Below are 19,371 nucleotides of genomic sequence, written 5' to 3' on the forward strand. Positions count from 1 at the left end.
GAAATGCTCTTAAGAAAATCCTGCAAGAACTTGCAAGCAAATATTGCACAAATATACCGAAAATACTCCAGTTAGGAGGTACTGAGACATTGCGTCGGTTCCACAATTACTACTAAGCCAAGTCACAGTAATATTTTGCTGCACAGTACTATAAATGCCATTCTTGAGCACCAACTACTTAAAATAAAAACCCAAACTAAATGTTAGAGACACAGGAAACATAGTATAGGGAGAGAGCTAAATTATTCCAAACAATCTTACTTTTGCCTTCATATTCTCATCTGTGTTTCCAAATAGACAAAGCAAGGCAGGGACTAAGCAAGAGACAAAACCCTTATATACAGCCCTTAAAAACTAACACATAAGGTAAAACCTTAGCTTTCTAGAAATGTCAGATCACATTCCTCACCTTCCAGCATAGCACTTGCTAGTACTGAGCCCCAAAGGCCAAGTTTTCTGGGAGAGATGTTACTGGCTTAGGTGGCGAATCGCACTGAATTGTCCAATGAAAAACACTGACACTTAAAAGAGGAGGATCCCTCAAAAATGTGAAATGCATAACACGCACAGGAATCTGTTTTTTCATCATCTGAATCATTTACAACTTGTGTTCAACTTCTATACGACAACCACCTTGAACCTTGCTGATCCATGTGAATACCTTGCAGCCTTTTTAAAATCTGCACTTAAAAACAACCAGCTGTATTGTAGTATTATTATATAAACAGACTCCAAAGCAAAGAGATTTAACAGTATCTGCTAGTATCTGTAGACGTTCATACTGGTAAAGCTGTATCTATTTCACAGCACATTTCTATGCTTCTGACCATTGCTGCAATGCAACAAGGTCATCGTTGCTACAAAAGCCTCCATTTGCTGTTTGCACCCAAGAATATTTGGAAGACGCTGCCACAGTAACAGGCATAGAGAGAGGAAGGAGCTTTCCCAAAATTATGCAGCTGATCAGAGGCAGGATATCAGATTCCCTGCGTAGGAGCTGATCTACAAGACTTTTGTTACTAAAACTCACTTTTTTGTCCCATTAGGGAAGTGGTCTGTGTCTGAGATGGCCAGCCAGTCCCTGATCCATCATCTTTGCATTTGAAGAGCAGCTGCGACCGGTCCCAGCTATTGGAGTTTGCAGCCACTCACTTAGGGCCTGCGATGTCACCTTCTGGGCACAAGAAGCTCCAGTTCCCCAAGAGTGGCGGTGACGTGAGCGCAGGGGCAGCAGTGGAAGGCACACGTGGTTCCTGCTAACCGGGGAGTGCAGATTCCCCTGGCTCAATGCAGGCAGCTGGGAGATAACAGCTCCCTACTGAACTTCAGCCGAACAGTAGAGCTAAAAATGGCTTGGAGCAATGACATGGGACTGAAATGATGTGCTATATTAATAGTACTGGGAAAGGTACAGAAAGGTAACATGGATGCCCAGGTTTGGAGCAGCCTCTGTATGAGAAATGATTTAACGGGGTGTTCCGCCCAAGAAAGGTTCATCTGATGGGAGATATCAGAGCTCTGTAAGAACACGCATGTCCTGCAGAGGGTGGGCAGCCATCTGCCCTGCGCTGTTTATTCCAAAACAAGAACCACGGGCATCCAGCGAACCAGTAGAAGGCAGCTTCAAAGCAGAGGATGTGGTTCCTCACAAAGCGCTGCCAGCTGCAGAATTCCTCAATGTAAGTTAGGCTGGATGCTAAAACACCCGCAGATGCAGACAGCAATAAAACACACAGCGGGTTATGAAATACCCCACACCGCGGCTGGCTCGGGAGTGCCCGAAGCCGCAGAAGACCCGGTTCGGACGGCGCGGGGGGCCCTTACCTGCACGGGCGCTGCTCAGGGGCGCCTGGAGCCGGCGGAGCCACCGCTCCTCGTCCTGCTCCATGTGGGAGATCAGGTTCCGCCGCTGCCCGGAGGTCCTGCCGGGGGAAGAGAAAGGGGAGAGCAGAGCCCGGCCGCCCGCCCCGCCGGGGCGCCTGCGCCGGGGTCCAGAGAGCAGCGACGCGCGGCCTCGAGGCGACAGCCGCGCTGCCCGGGCCCGCGGGGCCGGGTCCGACCGCGTAGCGGCCGCCGCGAGGCCGGGCCGAGCCGGGCCGAGCCCGGCCGGGCCGCTACCCGCTCCGGGCTCACCCACAGCCCGGCGGCGGAGCCACGTGACGGCGGCGGCCAATGGCAGGCGGCGGTCGCGGCCGCGGCCTGCGAGGACGACGTGAAACGGCGGCGGCGCTGCTGCCGGTGCTCGGCGCTGTCCGGGCGCGTTACGAGGCGCTTCTCGCCGTTCAGGGCCCGTTGCTGCCGAGTATGAACGGCGGGCAAGCTCGTTACCTGCAGCACGCGGCTCCCCCGTGGGGGAAGCGCCGCTGTCACGCGGGGGAGCCGCTTCTGAGCCTCGTGCAGGAGCAGGAGGAAGGTTCTTGGCCCTCGAGGTCCCCAGCGAAAGCAGAGGGGCAAAGCAGGAGAGCGGAGACCTGCCCTGGGAGGCCGCCAGGAGGGCTGCCGGCACCGGGGCCCAGGCGCCAGGGACACACGTCAGCCACCACCGCGGCTGGGGCGAGATGAAAGGGAAGAGCAACCGCACGCAGGGAGGTCGGAACGCACCGTGAACGCGTTACCTGTGTCCCCAGGAACCTCTGTGGGACCTGCGTGGCCAGGCCTCCCCCCGTCCTTCGTACGGCCACCATGGAGCTGAAGCGCACAGGTCACTGACCAAAGCCCACGGAATCCACCAGCATGGAGCTACCAAAGGCTCCAGGAGGCCCTTGGATGAGCACAAGGCTGTTCTTGTACTTAGCACTTCGGTACCTAGACTTTAGCACCGTAAACACAATAGTTGGGAGTTACTGGTCGGGTAGAAAGGGAGGGCACAACAGTCATCACCCTACCGATTTTGTAGGTAGGAAATGTGATAATGCACAAAACAACAGGCAGTAGCTGCAAAAGTTGCTCTACTAGTATCCATAGGCACTCACACAGATCACTTCGTTGTCACACACATTTGGAAGCGGTTTTTTTCAAAGCTCATTTGGAGCTCATCAGGTGTGTCGGGGTAGGACAAGGGCTTTATGCATTGCCAATAACATATTGGCTAATTTTTAACGTAGGAAACAATTCAAATCTTAGTTGAAAAGGTTTTTTTCTTATAGAGACAATGGATTTTCCAAGAGAGATATGACCCTGTTAGGAACATACGAAAACAGAGAAAAGTATACAAATGAAACTGATTGATAACGTCATCACTGGCAGATGGGAACATCAATATTAGCTGGAAGAGACACCCTTGTGTACAGATTAACGGAGCAGGAGAATGAATAATGGCTTTCTGATAATTTGCAGCATGCAGGCTGCATTGTGACCTATCTGACATGCTGCAAGTCATTTTTCCTCTTTTGGGAGAATTGTTAGAATTAGGAAAACCATTTAATTTTGTCAACTGTAGCCACAAGAATACTGAGAGAAGCCTCTGCAAAATGTTATCTCCAATCCGAATGGCACAGTTGTTAAATTTTTGTTTTGTTTCATTAGGCAAAGTGTCCACTTGAAAGGCTTAAGGATGACAGAAATAAGAGGATATAGGCATTTTCAGTAACTGTTCTTTTTTAAATTTTTTTTTCTTAGCATGCTACCAAGTTTCTTATGGTGCAGTCCTATTAGTTGAACGATTGTAATTTATATGCCCAAAGTGTAACACTGTATTTGCTGAAGGTCAAGATATAAGAAAGAATTGATTGCAAAAGTTTTGATGATAAATGTCTTGACTAGGAATACAGCAGAGAAGATGGAAAGGGATCTTACTTATTTTCACATATTAAGACTGACAAGAGAGAAATACGTGATACATTATGGGAAACAGTATTTCCTAGAATGCCACTTAAGGCAAAACTTGGCCTTTTTCTGCAAGGAAGTCTTCCCCATCTCTCCTGGCTGACCAAAACACCTTCCCCAGCCTTACCTGGAGTCTCTCCTACCTTGGTGCTCTCCATCTCAAACAAACCTGGTGATCTTCCTCTCTCCAGCCACTGCGCAGCAATCCCTTGTTCCAGCTCTCCTTGCTGCTGGGCCCCTGTGCCACGACTCACCTTGTCCTTCCGTCCTCTGCTGAGGACCTTTCCAGCCAGAGCGCTCACTGTGGAGCCACTACTGCTCCCAGCTAGACCCAGGACTGCTGCTTAGGCTGCCCCGGGCCTTCCTAAGGCATTACCTGTTACAGTTTATCATCAAGATCTTATTCTGTTTATTTATATAAATTAAATAAAAAGGCTATAATATATCAAAAATATAAATAATTTCCAGAATACATAAATACGTTACAAAAGTGGCTCCTTTTTTTAAAAAAATAACAATGTGTCCTTTTTGCCAAGACCTTTTCAGATTCAAAGCTCTCAAAACACATGAAAGTCAGAAGAGCTCACAAAATACATATAAAAGATGACCTTTTAGGGTCCAGGAGTTTGTCCAAGAGTTCCAGATGATGTTCACAACTTCTTTTACAATAGGTTTAAGAAGAGACTGTTCAAGGAAGAGATTTAATCACTATAATACCATCTCCTTAAAAAAACAAAAACAAAAACCCCCACCTCTGTCAAGGATGTGCTCTGATCGGACTACAAAGACAAGGTAACACAGCCCTCAGAAAATGGAGCAGATTATATCTTGGAGATCCCAGCACGCCAATACCTGCTACATGCTGGACACACACAGCGGAATGTTGGAATCCAGGCTTTCACACAATTGCTGGTGTTAGAGGACACTGCAAAGCCATGAGAAATAGTTTAGAAGAACAGCTGCACACAGATTGAGGAGTTTTACCAGAGACCACCAGATTAACCAAGGACAGCAAAGGCCTCTTATTTCCACAATGTCCCCTGCGTAGCAATCAGTAGGGCCGCTCAGATACTGAATAAATAACTACTTGGAGAGTCTGAGGATTCAGGAAAAAAGATCTTATTAGGGAACTAAAACTTATTAGGAAAAAATGGAAAGCAAAGATAAAGAGGAGAAGCAGCAGGGGAGTGCACCAACAGGAGGGATCTTTGCAGCTGCCGCTGGAAATGGGAGAGAGGCTCCATTCAGTAGCGTTTCCTCTGTCTTCCGTTCCCCTTGCCTTTGGCTTCCTTCTCCTTCCGCTCTGCAGCCGTGGTGAAGGTGATACAGTAAGCATCTAGAAAATCCATCAGCTTTGCCTTGGAAATCTTCATGCCGTTTGCTTTCAGCTCTCGGTGCAGTGCAGCCAGCTCAATTGGCTCGTAAAAGAGGACCTTGTGGTACAGGACTGAATTTGAAAAGATGTAGTTTCCCACTGCGTCCAGTGTATCTGCTTCCTGGGCTGCTGTCTGAGAAGCTGGGAGCTCCTCTTCCTCATCTTCGGATATATTGCTACAAGAACTAAAAGTGAGAAAAAGTGCAAAAAACAATCAAGGAAACAACTGGTCATCAAGGGCACACTCAGAGATGCCCAAGTCCCTGGCTGCCAACCCTTGCAATGCCCTGTGTAGGATCTCCGACACCAGCAATTGCCAAAGGGAGGGAGGCAGAACACGCCACGTGTTCTGCAAACCTGCACATCAAGCTGTGCCGGTGCTGCCCGGCATTCCTTGCTCCTGCTGCACTACTGCTGACACACTTGCTCTGTGCAGCACCACACGCAGTGCTCACCGAGCAGCGCTCCCTGCTCCTCTTGCAGGCTCTCACTCCACCCTGCGAGGCTCCTTGCAGTGCCAGCTTTGAGCTCTGCCCATGTGCAGTTTCACCCGTGAGCATTTCTGTGCTCTCAGAATAGCTCACTAGCAATTAGACTGAAACGCACAACAGAAGAACTTACTTCAAGTGACAAAAGCTCAGGGAAGCTGCCTACAGTACAGATCCCCTGTATTCTGCATTGACACTTATATTTCCCATTTTCCCAGCTCATCTCTGTGCTGCACAGTAGACTCCTTTGTTAGTATTTTGTTCCCCTACCTCTGTATACCAGTAGAGACGTCACTGCCATCCAGCGAGGATGAAGATTCCCGAGAATATGAAGATTCCCGAGATGATGAGAGCATCAGCTCCTCCTTATCAGCTGCCAGAGAGCTCCTCTCTGGAGATACAGTTGGTGTCTGTCTACAGTTGGAGATTTTGGCACGTTTCCCACCAACATGCCCGTTAGTCTTCAGCTGCCTACGGCGCTTGGCTGGAGGCCTCTGTGGGGGAAGCTGGGAGGATGGGATATCATCCTCTGTGTCAGTATCCACATCCGTATCCACGTCCTGGTGAGTATCCTGGAATATGGCCTTCAACTTTAACACCATCTGGCGTTTTGGGAAAGGACGAACTCCAAATCTGAAAGAGAAAGGTAGGACTTAAGCCTAAGATAATGCTGCGCCTTCCACTGCTATAGCTCAGGAATGTGACCAGGCCAGGAAGCTCAGTGGCCAGCTGGAAGAGCATGACATTGGAAAACCATCAAGTTTTCCCCTTTAGCACAGTAGCTGCCTTTCACACCACCTACCAGCAGGTTTCTCACAGAATCACAGAATGGTTGGGGTTGGAAGGGACCTCTCGAAATCATCTAGTCCAACCCCCCTGCTCCAGCAGGGACACCTAGAACATGTGGCACAGGGTGACATCCAGGCGGGTTTGGAAGATCTCCAGGGGAGGAGACTCCACAACCTCTCTGGGCAGCCTGTTCCAGGGCTGTGACACCCAAACAGTAAAGAAGTTCTTCCTCATATGGAGATGGAACTTCCATGTATTTTTTCTGCTCATAAAGAGATGTACTTGTACTTTTTTTTTTTTTTCTAGATATACTTGTAGAAGCAGTGCTAACCTGCTCAACTCCCTCTTCAGTTCTGGGGTCTTCATAAGGGAGTAAGCTGGCATTGGTGTCATAGGAGTCTCAGGAGACTTGTCCTTCTCAGGAGACTTGTCCTTCTCTTGACAGGCAGGTTCTGCAACAGAATGAAATTGTCATCAGAATTAGTACAGAAGGATGTAGGAGGGATGATATCTTCCCCTCCTGGTGGCAGATATTTTAATGTTATCTAGTAACTGTTTAAGAAGAACTACTTGTCTGCAAGCTGCTCTACTAAATACCTTTATACTGAACAGATCAACACTTTCGTCTTCCTTGGGTGTAGGATATTTGTTTTTTATTGTCTTTAAATCAGAAAACAAATTGAGCCATATGTTAGGTCTGAATAAAAAAGCCCACTGGAGGCTTTGATAGAACTGCTGCAAGGTAATTAAAAATATATGTTTACTGAATTCTGTGAAGTGGTTCTTTCCCAAGGAAGAAAATTGCATAGGAGAGACTTGATGCAGAAGAAACCGAACAAGTCAAGGTTCTGGGGGCCTGAATTAGATACTGATTTAGTGATACTGATCTCCTGATACTGTGAAGCACAGTCAGTCTCAGGTCATGTTCTAAATCCTGCTTGTTAAACTAATTACTTACGATAGTATAATTAGTAATATATCTAATAAATATTAAGGGATAAATTGCTGTTCTTAGAGCTTAGATGGAAGGAACTGTCCTAGTAAGCAGCTGACCCCAGAAGGGTATGACCCCAGAGGCTAGTGTTCTCTGTGTCATCAGACATTCAAGCAGACAAGGCCCAGCTCCTGACACCACTAAGTGCAATCTGGTGGCAAAGAGCAGCTTGGCCCTTAGTCTTGTGTGCGTCCTGAAACCGCTCACTGTGTCCTCCAGTTGGGACCAGTGCTGGACACACAAAAATCTGTTGGAAGAGCCTACAATCAGCAAACAGAAGGGCAGGGCAAGTCAAAGCAAAGGCAAATCAGAAGAACTTTGCAGGAAAATATGCAGAGAGCCTACCCGTGGGCAGGAGAGGCACCTACTTCCAGCCAACCTCTATACTTCTACCACTGGAAGCAAAGCTTACCCGATGTCTTCGTGTAATTGTTAGCACATACATCAGTGATGAATGCATGAAAAACAAGACCCATTACTGCAAGGAATAATCATTCCCTAGCATGCAAAGTGAAGGCTGTTTGATTTTTTTTCCCCTCCCAGGTAATGTCTCATCATTTCTACAATGCATACGATCACTGTCAAAGCAGCAGCATGAATGGATCACAAATGGCTACGCTCCAACTATCCCACGTATTTAGTTGCACTCCCCCACATCAGAAGCTGACTGTACCTTCTTGTGCCTGGCCCTGACTGCTTTGGATTAGAAGGCCAAAACACCCTCTCAATATAGCAGGTGAACAACAAACAGGATGATCACCTAAAATGACAACAATTTAACCTACTTCAGTGAACTCTGTACAGATACAAGCTCTCACCGGGAGTCTTTGCAAGGTCTGTCGGACAGGCATCTGCTGAAGCTGACACCTTCTCAGTTAAAAAAAGCATCTGTGGGAATTCCTCCTCTTCACTATCCGAAACTTCCCAGAATCTGGGCTTCAGGAAACTTTCAGGAGAGCCAGACTCTGGTAACTTCCTCTCTTGTTCTAGCTCCATTTCATTATCAGAAGATGAAACAATAATATCAGCCTCTTTTCTGTTCTGGACTGCAACATCCTGAGTTTTTATGACTGGTGTTGACAAAACTGAAGCATATTTATGCTTGTTTAAATCAGTGCAGGAAAGCTCTTCTGGAGAAATTGTGCTCTCTATGTTCCGATTTCCTGATGTAATGTCCTGCTCATTGGCTTTCTGGAAAGCTATTTTGGGAGACGGGAATGGTTTTTGATTTCTCTCTGGTGTTTTTGCTTCTCTGGGAAATTTCCTATCCGATTCTGAAGACATAGGTGAAGAACCAACAGCAGGATAAAAAGACACAGAAGATTTGAGAGGAGGACTGCCACAAAAACCATCCCTTTGTGGAGAGAGGTCTTTTTGTGACTTGGAGTAAGGAAGCAAATCATTAACATCAGCATGTTTTTTGCTAACAGCCTTTCCTGACTCTTTGATAACTTCTTTCATTGGAGAAGGCTCACTGTATTCTATCTGATTTTTGGAAAATAAGCATTTATAATTTTCACGCCTATCAGTATCATTGTGCAGTGAACAGTTGGTGAATTGTTGTTCTTCCAAGCGGTCGTCTCCTCCCATATTATGTGAAGCCTGAGACAACTTGAAATCTTTCCCACTTTCCCATCTCCTAACCCACTTCTGAGGTTCAAACTGACAAGACTCAAAATTGATGCTTGTGGCATTCACATTTTTGCATCCACTTGTATTCTGCATTTTCTCTTCTTCAGACAACTCACATTTGGATGTTTCCACATCACTGTCTTCCCTCAGATGTTTGAAGTCATTGCTTATCAAGGCAGATACGGACCTTTTTGCCTCTTTTTTCTCAGTCTGCTGGTTCGCACCTTGGGCTACCTCAGTATCACTACAGATGTTGTAATCTGTGCCTTCACTCATCTCCAGTTTGTCTTGAACCATTTTTCTTTGAGTTGCAGCAAACTCATATATTTCCTCCAGCTCCTGTTCACCCACCCCGTTGTCATCTTCCTTCTGGCATGCAGGGTTTAGCACAGCTTCTTCTTCCTCATCTTCAGCCACCCACACTGAGTTCAGGAGCTCTTTGAAGTTCTCAGCTCTGTTATCATTATCTTCATCATCTCTCGCAGAGAGGAGATCATCTTCTGGATCCACTCCAGAAGATGCCTGGCTCTCTTCAGTGCAGTCCTTACACTTGAGCACAAGTTCCCTTAAATCAAACCTGCAAGAATGTAACAGAAATGTTAATGTTAATCTCCCTCAAAATTCATTCAAAATTCCAAAACGTTATAGTTGCCTGATCAATCTAGTGAGTCTTGTAAAGAAAGTTAAATTTAATTTGTGAAACTGTTGTGCCAAATTAGACATGCAGTTTCAACATTAATAAAGTCAATAACAATTTCAGGTTTTCACTCCGTGTCACCATAATCTTCTCAGGTTTCACACTTATTTCCCCCATTCCAAACAATGCATCGCTGCCACTACAGAGGATAATCAGTTCTCCTTGATTAGGTATGAGTTTAACTGACTATCAACATAAAAGAGCAGATTTTTTTTCCTGGTCTTTTTCAGAATTACTTTAAAAGGAGGACACCTACATTTCCAGAACTAAGTGATTTTGATCCGATAGAATGTGTTTCATCTGCTGCTGTTTCAAGTTCATTATCTAACACATGTCTAGGATCATGACTGACATAACAAATTAGCATTCCCTGCATCCACATTCTGCAAGTCTCATTCAGATTAAGTGTGTCACTAGGGCAATGCTTTGAGAATTACACTCATCACCATTGCCACCATCAGCTGTCATTAAAGATCATGAGACAAAACTTGGCAAAAGTGTTCTAGTCATAAACCAAAAATAGAAAATCTCAAGCAGATGTAACCTGAAGAAAGATTCATGAAAAAATGAGGATAAGATGCTCTTGTGTTCATATTTCACTTAAGATGGAAGCAGAGGTACTTGCATCTCAAGTGAAATGAGTTTTGTGAAAGCCACTGAAACCACAACAGAAGGTATCAGGTTAAAGTCCATGTGGCTGAAAGCATGAGGTGACCCAAAGCACACTCATATGATACAAACCTGGTAGCCAAAGCCCTCAGCTGGGGCACAATCCTAGCAGGGATGTCAGTATAAGCAGTGTAAAGATATCGCAGGAACGCGAGGACTGCCTCTTTTGTCACATCGCTCAGCAGCACCCGGCGCGTCTGCTCGTCGTCATCGTCCTTCACCTTCACATATATCCCTTCGTCGTAAACCTGTGCGGTAAAAGGAAAGCAAACAAGGTCCGCTTCCTCATAAAGGAACAACACCAGCAGTATCTGCTCTCTATCAGGCCACTAATTTTTTTTTTTTTTTGTGTCAAAGTCTGTTCCTATGGCCAGGATTTGATGCCTCAGAGGGAAGCTAAAATGACCAGAGATACAGAGCTCCCTGGGGAATAGGGAGCTCCATACAGCTGTTAACTTGTACCCTGAAGCTTTCAAGGACCCCTCATAAATGGTCCTAAGCACCTTGAGTTGAAACTGCTGTAATCATGCATGAGGACAAAACGAATTCTACTGATTCCAGAAAGAATGACAAAACTTTGTCAAGAAGTTGGTATGGTCTGGTGGCAGCTCTGTCAGAAGGCAAGTTCCTGTCTTCAGCCCACTACCTTTCATTGCCTTTGCAGGAAATTGCACAGGAGCAGGCTGGAAACTGTATGAACCAAAATGCTTCTGGAAACACAGAAATTACTTCACTGGCCTTGCCAAAGGCACAGGTCAATGCAGCTACCTCCATAGCACCTGTGGGAGTGACAGACCTCTGTTTGGGTTAGTTACAAGCACAGCTTGTAAATACTGTCTACTCCATAATCAGCAGGTCCAGAGTGACTTGCCACTGGATCTCCAAATACTCTGTGCTTACTGTACGGCATCACTAACTCATTTGTTGTGATCAGTCTGGAATAGATGGTCAAACTCCTGTTACTGCAAAGGGGCTTTACTCGAGGGGAAGAGAAAAGTCTAACAGCAGTACTTACCAGCTGAACAGCCCGAGGACAGCGTGCATACAGCACAAACATATGGGCATAAAGGATTTCTCCAGAGTCCACTTGAAACTGGATATCACTCAAGTAGGCGTTGTTGACCATGATATTGTAATCTTCTGCCAGCATCCTGAAAGAGGACTAGAACATAGAAGGGACACAAAGACAGGAGTTGTTACAGCTGTAAGGCATTTTCCTGGCAGATAAGGAGGCAACAGCCCAGTTTGTCAGCACTGCTGTACTCTGGGTCCCAGCGTGGGTATGGCTGCCTTTGCCTTCTCAGGACTAACAGAATCCTTATCAGTGCAAGGTCTTCTTGAGGGAGGCTGCCTGACTGTAAGTAGAAAGCAGCTTTACCTGAGACACTAATTGTTGACCTTGTACTTTCTGAACCTAGCGCAGACTGGAAGAAAGGCAAGTTTTATCCAACTCCATGAGAGGTAGTTCCACCAGAAACAGCAGAGCTCTTTATTTTATTAGCAGGTTTCTAGGTTATTTCAGTGAGAACTCAACCTCTCTACTTGCTTCAGTGTGTTTGCAAGGAGCCAATACCGGTTAGCATGGAAACGGCAGCACACGCTGGGCCATTTCTTCCAGGCTTCACAGGTGGGCTAGAGGAGACTCTGCACGTCATGGACTGCTCTCCAAGGGCAAGACAGGAAGCTCAGTCTGGAAACCTGTTAGGTGTTTCTTGCTCTCTTTTTCTTGGCAGGTAGGACACCTGCAAGACGGTACCCTGAGAAGGCAGGCACTGCTTTCCAGGCAGGAAGCCCAGAACAGCCTTCCTGCTGACACTAAAATTACGACTCGAAAATGGGGAAATTAAGTAAGAACAGAAATATTCTGGCTGCACCATTCTCTGTGCAAAAGAAAGACTGGAAAGGAAGATAAGAGGAGAGGCATTGACAAAGTTCTGGTCAGAACCATGCAAAATGGGTGCGTACATGAGCCTGGATGAAACCCCAGACAGTTCTGTCTCTCCTGGTCTCCAGGAAGTGTGGCCTGTGTCATCTAGGCTGGGCATCAAAGCAGAGTACTACCTAAGTGCTGAGCAGATACATCCCTAGTAACTACCCCCAAATACTCTATGCACTACAGCCTCAATATTTAACCTGGTTCTCTTTGTGTAAATTATGCACAAATCTGCTTTATGTTACCTGTTATTTTAAATTAAGTAGGACAAACACTCTGAAACACCCACAAGCCTGCCTGTGGGCATCAATGAAACATCACGTATTTGGACTTCAGCTTTGCCTAGGATGATTCCTGTGAGTGACTGTAATGCTTAAACATCTCTGTTTCTGTGAAAATGAATGGGAAATACTCCATACTTCTGGAAATTAATCAAATGGGAGAGGCTTTTTTTTTTTTTAACAGATAAACAATACAAAAATACAGTGCAAATAAACAATACAAAAAAGGGGAAAAATAACATTTTTCCTTACATTTATATCGTTGCTTCTCGGAAATCTCTTCTCTATGGGTAGAAGGGCAAAGCCACTTAGTGAAGAATCACTGGAAGTCAATTCTTTTCCTCAAAGAAGAAAAGGCACATCTCAAGTCAGGTACAACCTTCTTGTAAGACAGAATGAAGTGGCAACTCTTAACTGCCATTTCTTCCTTGCCATGACAACTCCCCAAGAGACTCCTGTCCCAGGCTGACATTTCTGAGCTGAATGGTTCAGCCTCCCCCTCTTGGCTTTATCAGATGCATTTGGTTTTCTTGGCATATGACCAGCAGCCATTTGCTGCAGCTTAATAGGAGAACTGAGGGAATTTTACCCAAGTCAAGTACAAAGCAGAGAGACATTAGATTTAGCAACCATAGTCTTCACTGATGAGTGAACAGGAGACACACAGTGCATATATTATGCTAAATGGTTGGACAATTTTAAGGCTACCATTGGTCTTGGAATGTGCCGTTGTGCAATGCACACCACTGTAACCAGGGAAGTTAGAGCTGCTCTTGAAGGAATTCTAGGTGGTGGACTTTTTTCAGCCTGTACAGATCAACTTCAGGGACTGTGTATCCATGTACCAACACAACATCATCTCTTACGCTCTTCTTTCACCAGGTCTTCTCCTGGTGAAACCTCGTAAGACAGTGCTGTCGGCAAAAGCCACTAGGCAGAAAAGAGCATATATTTTTGGGATATATTTTTGCCTCACTATTGGCCGTGTCTGGGCCCCCAGCTGGCAGAAATGCATCTGACACCTTTAAAGGATTTTTAAAATAAAATTTAGAAGCTGCTGTCTAAGAGGAGCTCTTCTTAAATATTGGGATCTATGAATCATTTCAGAAATGTCAACTTGATTGTACCTAAAGCCTGCTACAGAACAATGCCCCCAAATATCACCCCCTGGATCAACAATATCATCTTGCGGCTGCTGCCACTGCTCTCCAAGTTCAGTATGGCTAAACGTGGCTCCTCACAGCTGATGACACCAGAGAGGAGGCTCATGAGGCTGCCAGAACTTACTTGGCTGCTCGACTTCCTGAGCGTCGTTAAGCTCAAGCCTCCACTGAGTTTGTGCTTCCATGGCCAACTCAACCAGTTGCTGCAGAGTCTGAACATGAACCTTCTCGCCCTGAGACGAAATCTGTCCAGCCCGTTCAGAGCCCGAGTCGGCTTCATCAGCAGCTTTTTCTCCAGTCTCTGGAGAAGCAGGATAATGAGGACTGAGATCAGGCTGAAGTTGCTGAGATACTTCTGGTTGATCAGATCCCACTGATGGCAGAGAAGTCTCTGACTTACAAATCTGATCAAAGGAGAGAAAAAAAAAGACATCAATAAATTAATATATTTTATAAAACTATTTTTATAAAACTATTTTTTATAAAACTATTTTTATTTATATTTATATATATATATATTATATATATATATATATATATATATTTATATTTATATTTATAAAACTACAGAAAAACGAGAGGCAAGACATCTGGATAATAACAGAGTGAGACCGCCCGGTTTAAAACTGGATCACAGTCCTGCATGCAGCTTCAGGCAGTGGGATACATGGGGAAAGCCTGAAATGCAAACGCTTCACTTTACAACCCTAGGAGTGCCCACCCCCTCCTCAGTGTAACACACAAGCATCCATCTTCAGTGTGAACTTTCCACACTGTTCCTTGCTGCCTTGATACAAAACATGAGTAAAGAAAGAGAAAGGCTCTGATTGTAATCAGTCAGAGAAAAGTATCAAGAAGGAACACAAGAGTCAGGCTACTGTAAAAATAGCTAAGCTAGTGGCAAAATGAAGAGGCTCAAGCCCTCTCACTCAGTGCTCTGCTCCCATTTGTTTTGTCTTCCAAAAGCCCAAAGAACAGCTTGGCAACACAAGCCTCAGGCTCCTGTCCAAAAGGGAGAAGTGAAAGTTCAAGATCACCAAACCTACTTGTGTGAGACCAGGGGACAGGTGTGCAGGAGCAGAGAGCACGCAGAGCATGGGGTGACTCACTTACATGGCAGAAAAGAGAAGGGCTACAGAGCAAGTAAACTGTGGCACACAAATACCAGAGGAAGGAGAAAAGAGCATCCCACCTGCACAGTTATGCAAGGTACGATTGGAGGGGTCGGTTCAGCAGTGTAGAATGATTCAGGGTCGCAGGGCCCTGTTAGAGCACTGCTGTTCCATAAAGGGCAGTCCTTGTTTCTGGGCGATGGCATGAGCCAGTCTGTTTTCTCAGATCCATCCTCCAAAATCCTGCTGGTGGGAAGCCGAGGAGTGGGAGGGAATTCCATCTCTCGTGTAAGCACCATGGCGGCTCGCTCTTCAGTCCTTTTGCGGGCTGTCTCTGGATCCCGCAGCAGTAACGGTGGAGGAGTAGTTGGGCCTCTTTTACGTGTTCTTTTCTCTTTAAAAAGAAAAGCAAAAGAAACCCAAATAAATGAACAGCTGAACACATAAGCAGAGGAACTGAACCTGCCAGCTTTTTCAAGTGTTGTCGTTGGCAATGATCAAAATGCAACTACAGCAGAACACAAGATTTCTGCAATAAGTCCCAAGCCTCCCGTTACTTCTGCCAGAGAAACAAACCTTCAGGGAAGACTTATTCGTGCACACATGGTCCTGCTGGGCTGAGCTGTCAAATCAGATCACTATGAAAGCAACTGATACCTATGTGCAGGCTACCTTCCAGACCCTTTGAACAGTGAGCGTACAGTGCTTTTGGCTAGTTAGCAGCGCTTCACTCAAAAAAGAGAGAGAGAGAGAGAGAGAGAAGAAAAAAGACTCCAAAGCCATGAAGGACTGCTTTTGGTGCGTCTTGATCACTGGTGATGGTCACTCATGTCAAACCACAGCACATATGAATCCTGCACAGCTCTCATTTGTCAGGTCTGTTTCTCAGGTCTGTTTCTTTACTGCCTTTGACTTCCTAATTCCCAATATAATTGGCAGTGGTTATCAGCAGGAAGAGATTGAGGAGAGCCACGAAGAGCAAAGTGTCTCCTATGTGCAGAACTCAACCTTCCCCCAGGGCAACTGGCTTCTTTTCTGACCATTTTTGTGCATTTAAATAGCAAACCACAGGTTCAACGTGTGTAGTTGTATGCACATATACCTCAGAAAGAAAGCAGAGCAAGGAGAGAAGGATGAAAAAGTTGCATAATCAAGGGTATGGGACAGTGAATAAGAAAAATGCACTGCAAAAAAAATAACAATGGTCTTCATGTTTTCCCTTTGGGATTTATTAAAAAACAACTCATCTTAAAAACATTCTATAGTTTTGAAACAATCAACCAGTGAAATAAATATAAGACTCAGAATGGATTTCAGTGAAACATCCTGCAGCCTCCCTTGGCTATCTGTATGTGGATACTTTGCATTACTCCATCTCGGACAACTTAAATGAAACAGAAGTGTGCTTGTCATCCCCTATGCCCAACAGAAAAGTTGGTAGTGAAGAGCAGGCTGTTACATCACTCCTCCAATAGTATAGCCTGAGACACTCACGGTGACACATACCTGATCCAGGCTTCCATTTGATTGGCAAGGCAGCCACGGGTTTCATATTTGCAGCTACTGCTGCTTGTTCACGCTTTTCTTGCTCCAAGAGAGAGCGTGACATTGCCATAGCAACCTGCAGATCTTCATCCTGAGGTTCCATTTTGATCCTCTTTTTCATTTCCTTGGAGTCATCTCCGGAGAACTCTTTGCGTTTTGATATGTTTGGTTGATTGCTGAAACGTAAGAATGCAGCAGAAAGCCCAAGTTAACCTAACATAACTGGATCAGAGACAAGAAACCCTGAGCACTTCAGACCAGCTGCCCCCCTTCCTCAGAGAGATTCCCATATCCAGAATAATAAGAAAGCATCAACAGTACTTTTTTCTGTGGAGGAAAGAAAAGGATTTCTTATCATGCGTGGAATTCACAGCAATTTGGAGAAAATCTTATTTTGGAAAGGTAAACATAAGACTGCAGCACTGACAAACTGCATTTTTTTTTTTTTTTGCAAGGGCAGGAATGGCCTTAACCATCTGCTACCTCAAACCTAAACTTTGTATCAAAGGGCAAAAAACAGGTTGAAGTCAAGAACACCGTCACCAAAACCGTTCTGCCAATCTTACACTTCCACAATAAACAAGCAATGGCCCTTCCTCAGCACAATAAGACTTAAAAGTCCTTTGGATACATTTCAGGCAGGCACCACTCGCTATACTCTGAACATGGTGCTCAAATCCCAAAGAGCAGATACATCTCTGCACCCAGCACAATTCAAAACAGCCTGTATGTTTCCTCCTTGACTCTGTGGATAAGGCCCATGTATCCAGGACAGCAACGAGCCGAAAAGCTGAGGCCTTGGAAACACAGATACTCCAAAGAGACTGTATGCTCATATAGCATGTTCTGCTTAATAAGCTCAACCACGCTATTCAGCTTTATTACATAATTACCTCTCAGAGTATAAATATTTCTGACAAATTAGTGTAAGATTATTTACTTCCCATTTTGCTCCTGTCTGCTGACTCATAGTCATCCACCACTTTTGAAGGAAAGCAAGATTTTCACCAAAATCTTACCTGGGATACTTAGGAGAGGCAACTCCAAACTGAGACACCTGCAGTGCCTGAAGCAGCATTTTAGGAGGAACATCCATCTTCACAGCACAGCGTTTCAAGTGAGTAGTTTGGCTCTCGGAAGTTTGGAAATGTTTGCCACAGACGAGACAATCAGGGATTGCTGGTTTCCTGGAGGAGGAGATCTCTGCTGCCTCCATCTCATCCAGACACCTGGAGGATGATGGAAACAAAACAAAACAAAATAAAATAAAATGCTCTTTTTGAACCTTGCCTCCTGAAATGCTGTAATTGAGCAACTCCAACTACTTAAGCAAGGTGTTTACAATACTTTCTTTACAGAGAAGCACAGACTTTTCATTTATAAAGAGCTAGCTGTATGTAATATTTTAACAGTATTTGATATTTACCACTAAGGAAACTGTTATAGAGTGCTGGCATCAATTTAAGCCCACACCATTCTGACAAAAGAAAACACAAGGATCCTTCCCTTAGCCTTCCACTCTCATTACCTGTGGAAAGCAAAGGTCTATAGTGCCTATATATAGTATTTACAAAGGTATATAGTGCATAGTCTATGTATTTATTCATCTTGCAAAACAGTATCACATCTTTCCTTCAGCGAATAGCTCAGATTTGCAAACAGCTGACATACCAAATGTTCTTAGGAAATCATTATATAAATGAATAAATGGTGTTGAAATGGGCAGATTTTGAAATGGACACTAACGAGTAGCTTTGCTACCTAGTCTGCAATTACATCTTCTCTAAGGCACTGCTGCTGAAAGCCACACTGGCCTTTCATGCTAGTGCTTCACCTATTAACGTGCTGCCCCCGTCGTGTTGTGTTCATGGCTGAAAGATCCTTCTGGCAGATCTGACAAAAAAACAAGCCCTTCTCCTCTAGGCTTTCCGGGACTTCCTCCTTGATCTTCTGCTGAAGGGCAAAAGCCAAAGCACCATCGTCCTTTGTGGATGGAAGATCGTGGGTAACTGGCACAGAAGGGAGAGATGATAGAGTTAAACATCTTGTAGTGAAAGGCATGAAACTGTTACATTTGTCATGATTATTTTATTAACTTAAAAAACCCCTGCAATCTTCCTGTTGCATCTTCACATCTCATTTCTCACAAGGGAATGCACAAACAGTACAGGAGAGCACTACCCCAGGAGTGGAAGGTGGCAATTGGTTCATCGCACATTATGTATCAGAACCAAAAGGAGAGTTATGTTTTAGATGAAGTTTCTGGGAGAACATGGGGTCTTAAACATTACATATTAAACACAGGAAATTCTCATGTCCATAGAGAACCAGCAGGGCCTTGACTTTTAAAGGGGCCTTGACTTTTAAAGCACCAAAACACCAAAAAAGTGCTATGAATTCAAATTGCTACGGATTCAATTCATCTGCATAGAACATCCTATTTTGTAAGTGCTCAGAGATTTACAGAAGACACGGAGTAACTAAGGTCATATTTATATGAGCTACACAATATTGCCCCTGAGAAGAACGACTGGATTTACTGATGCTCTTAGAATCTCAACCTGTTTCCAGAAAGTAAATTCTCTCTCCAGAACTTAACATAAAATCAAATTTCAGCCTCACAAAAGATCTAGGAGAGAAGTATAGAGATCAATACACATTGATCAATAGAGAAAGCAAGTTCTCAGACATGTCGAGCGACTTATTCAGCATCACACAAGCCACCTGTCCAGCTGTGAACAAAGCCCAGGAATCCAGACTGCTGCTCATGCAATCACCCTAAGCAGCCCTCAGCACTCTCCATGCACACACAGGAGCTAAATAACAGCAGAAACGTACCTTTTTCCGGGTTCTCTTCCTCGCTTTCAT

General features: G+C 44.9%; 1 protein-coding gene across 1 annotated transcript in view; it reads right to left on the reverse strand.

Annotated features, from left to right (window-relative positions):
* The window catches only part of LOC148592956 (structure-specific endonuclease subunit SLX4-like), an 88,530-nt gene that overhangs the window by 20,072 nt on the left and 49,087 nt on the right, over positions 1-19,371 (reverse strand). The window contains exon 15 of the mRNA XM_088533006.1: positions 5,959-6,321. Coding sequence (XP_088389132.1) covers positions 5,959-6,321 — 363 coding nt within the window. The remainder of the gene's footprint in view (positions 1-5,958; positions 6,322-19,371) is intronic.

This window comes from Tinamus guttatus, unplaced genomic scaffold (genome assembly GCF_059628265.1).
Source record: "Tinamus guttatus ecotype Peru unplaced genomic scaffold, ASM5962826v1 Tinamus_guttatus_pri_ptg000474l, whole genome shotgun sequence".
NCBI lineage: Eukaryota > Metazoa > Chordata > Aves > Tinamiformes > Tinamidae > Tinamus > Tinamus guttatus.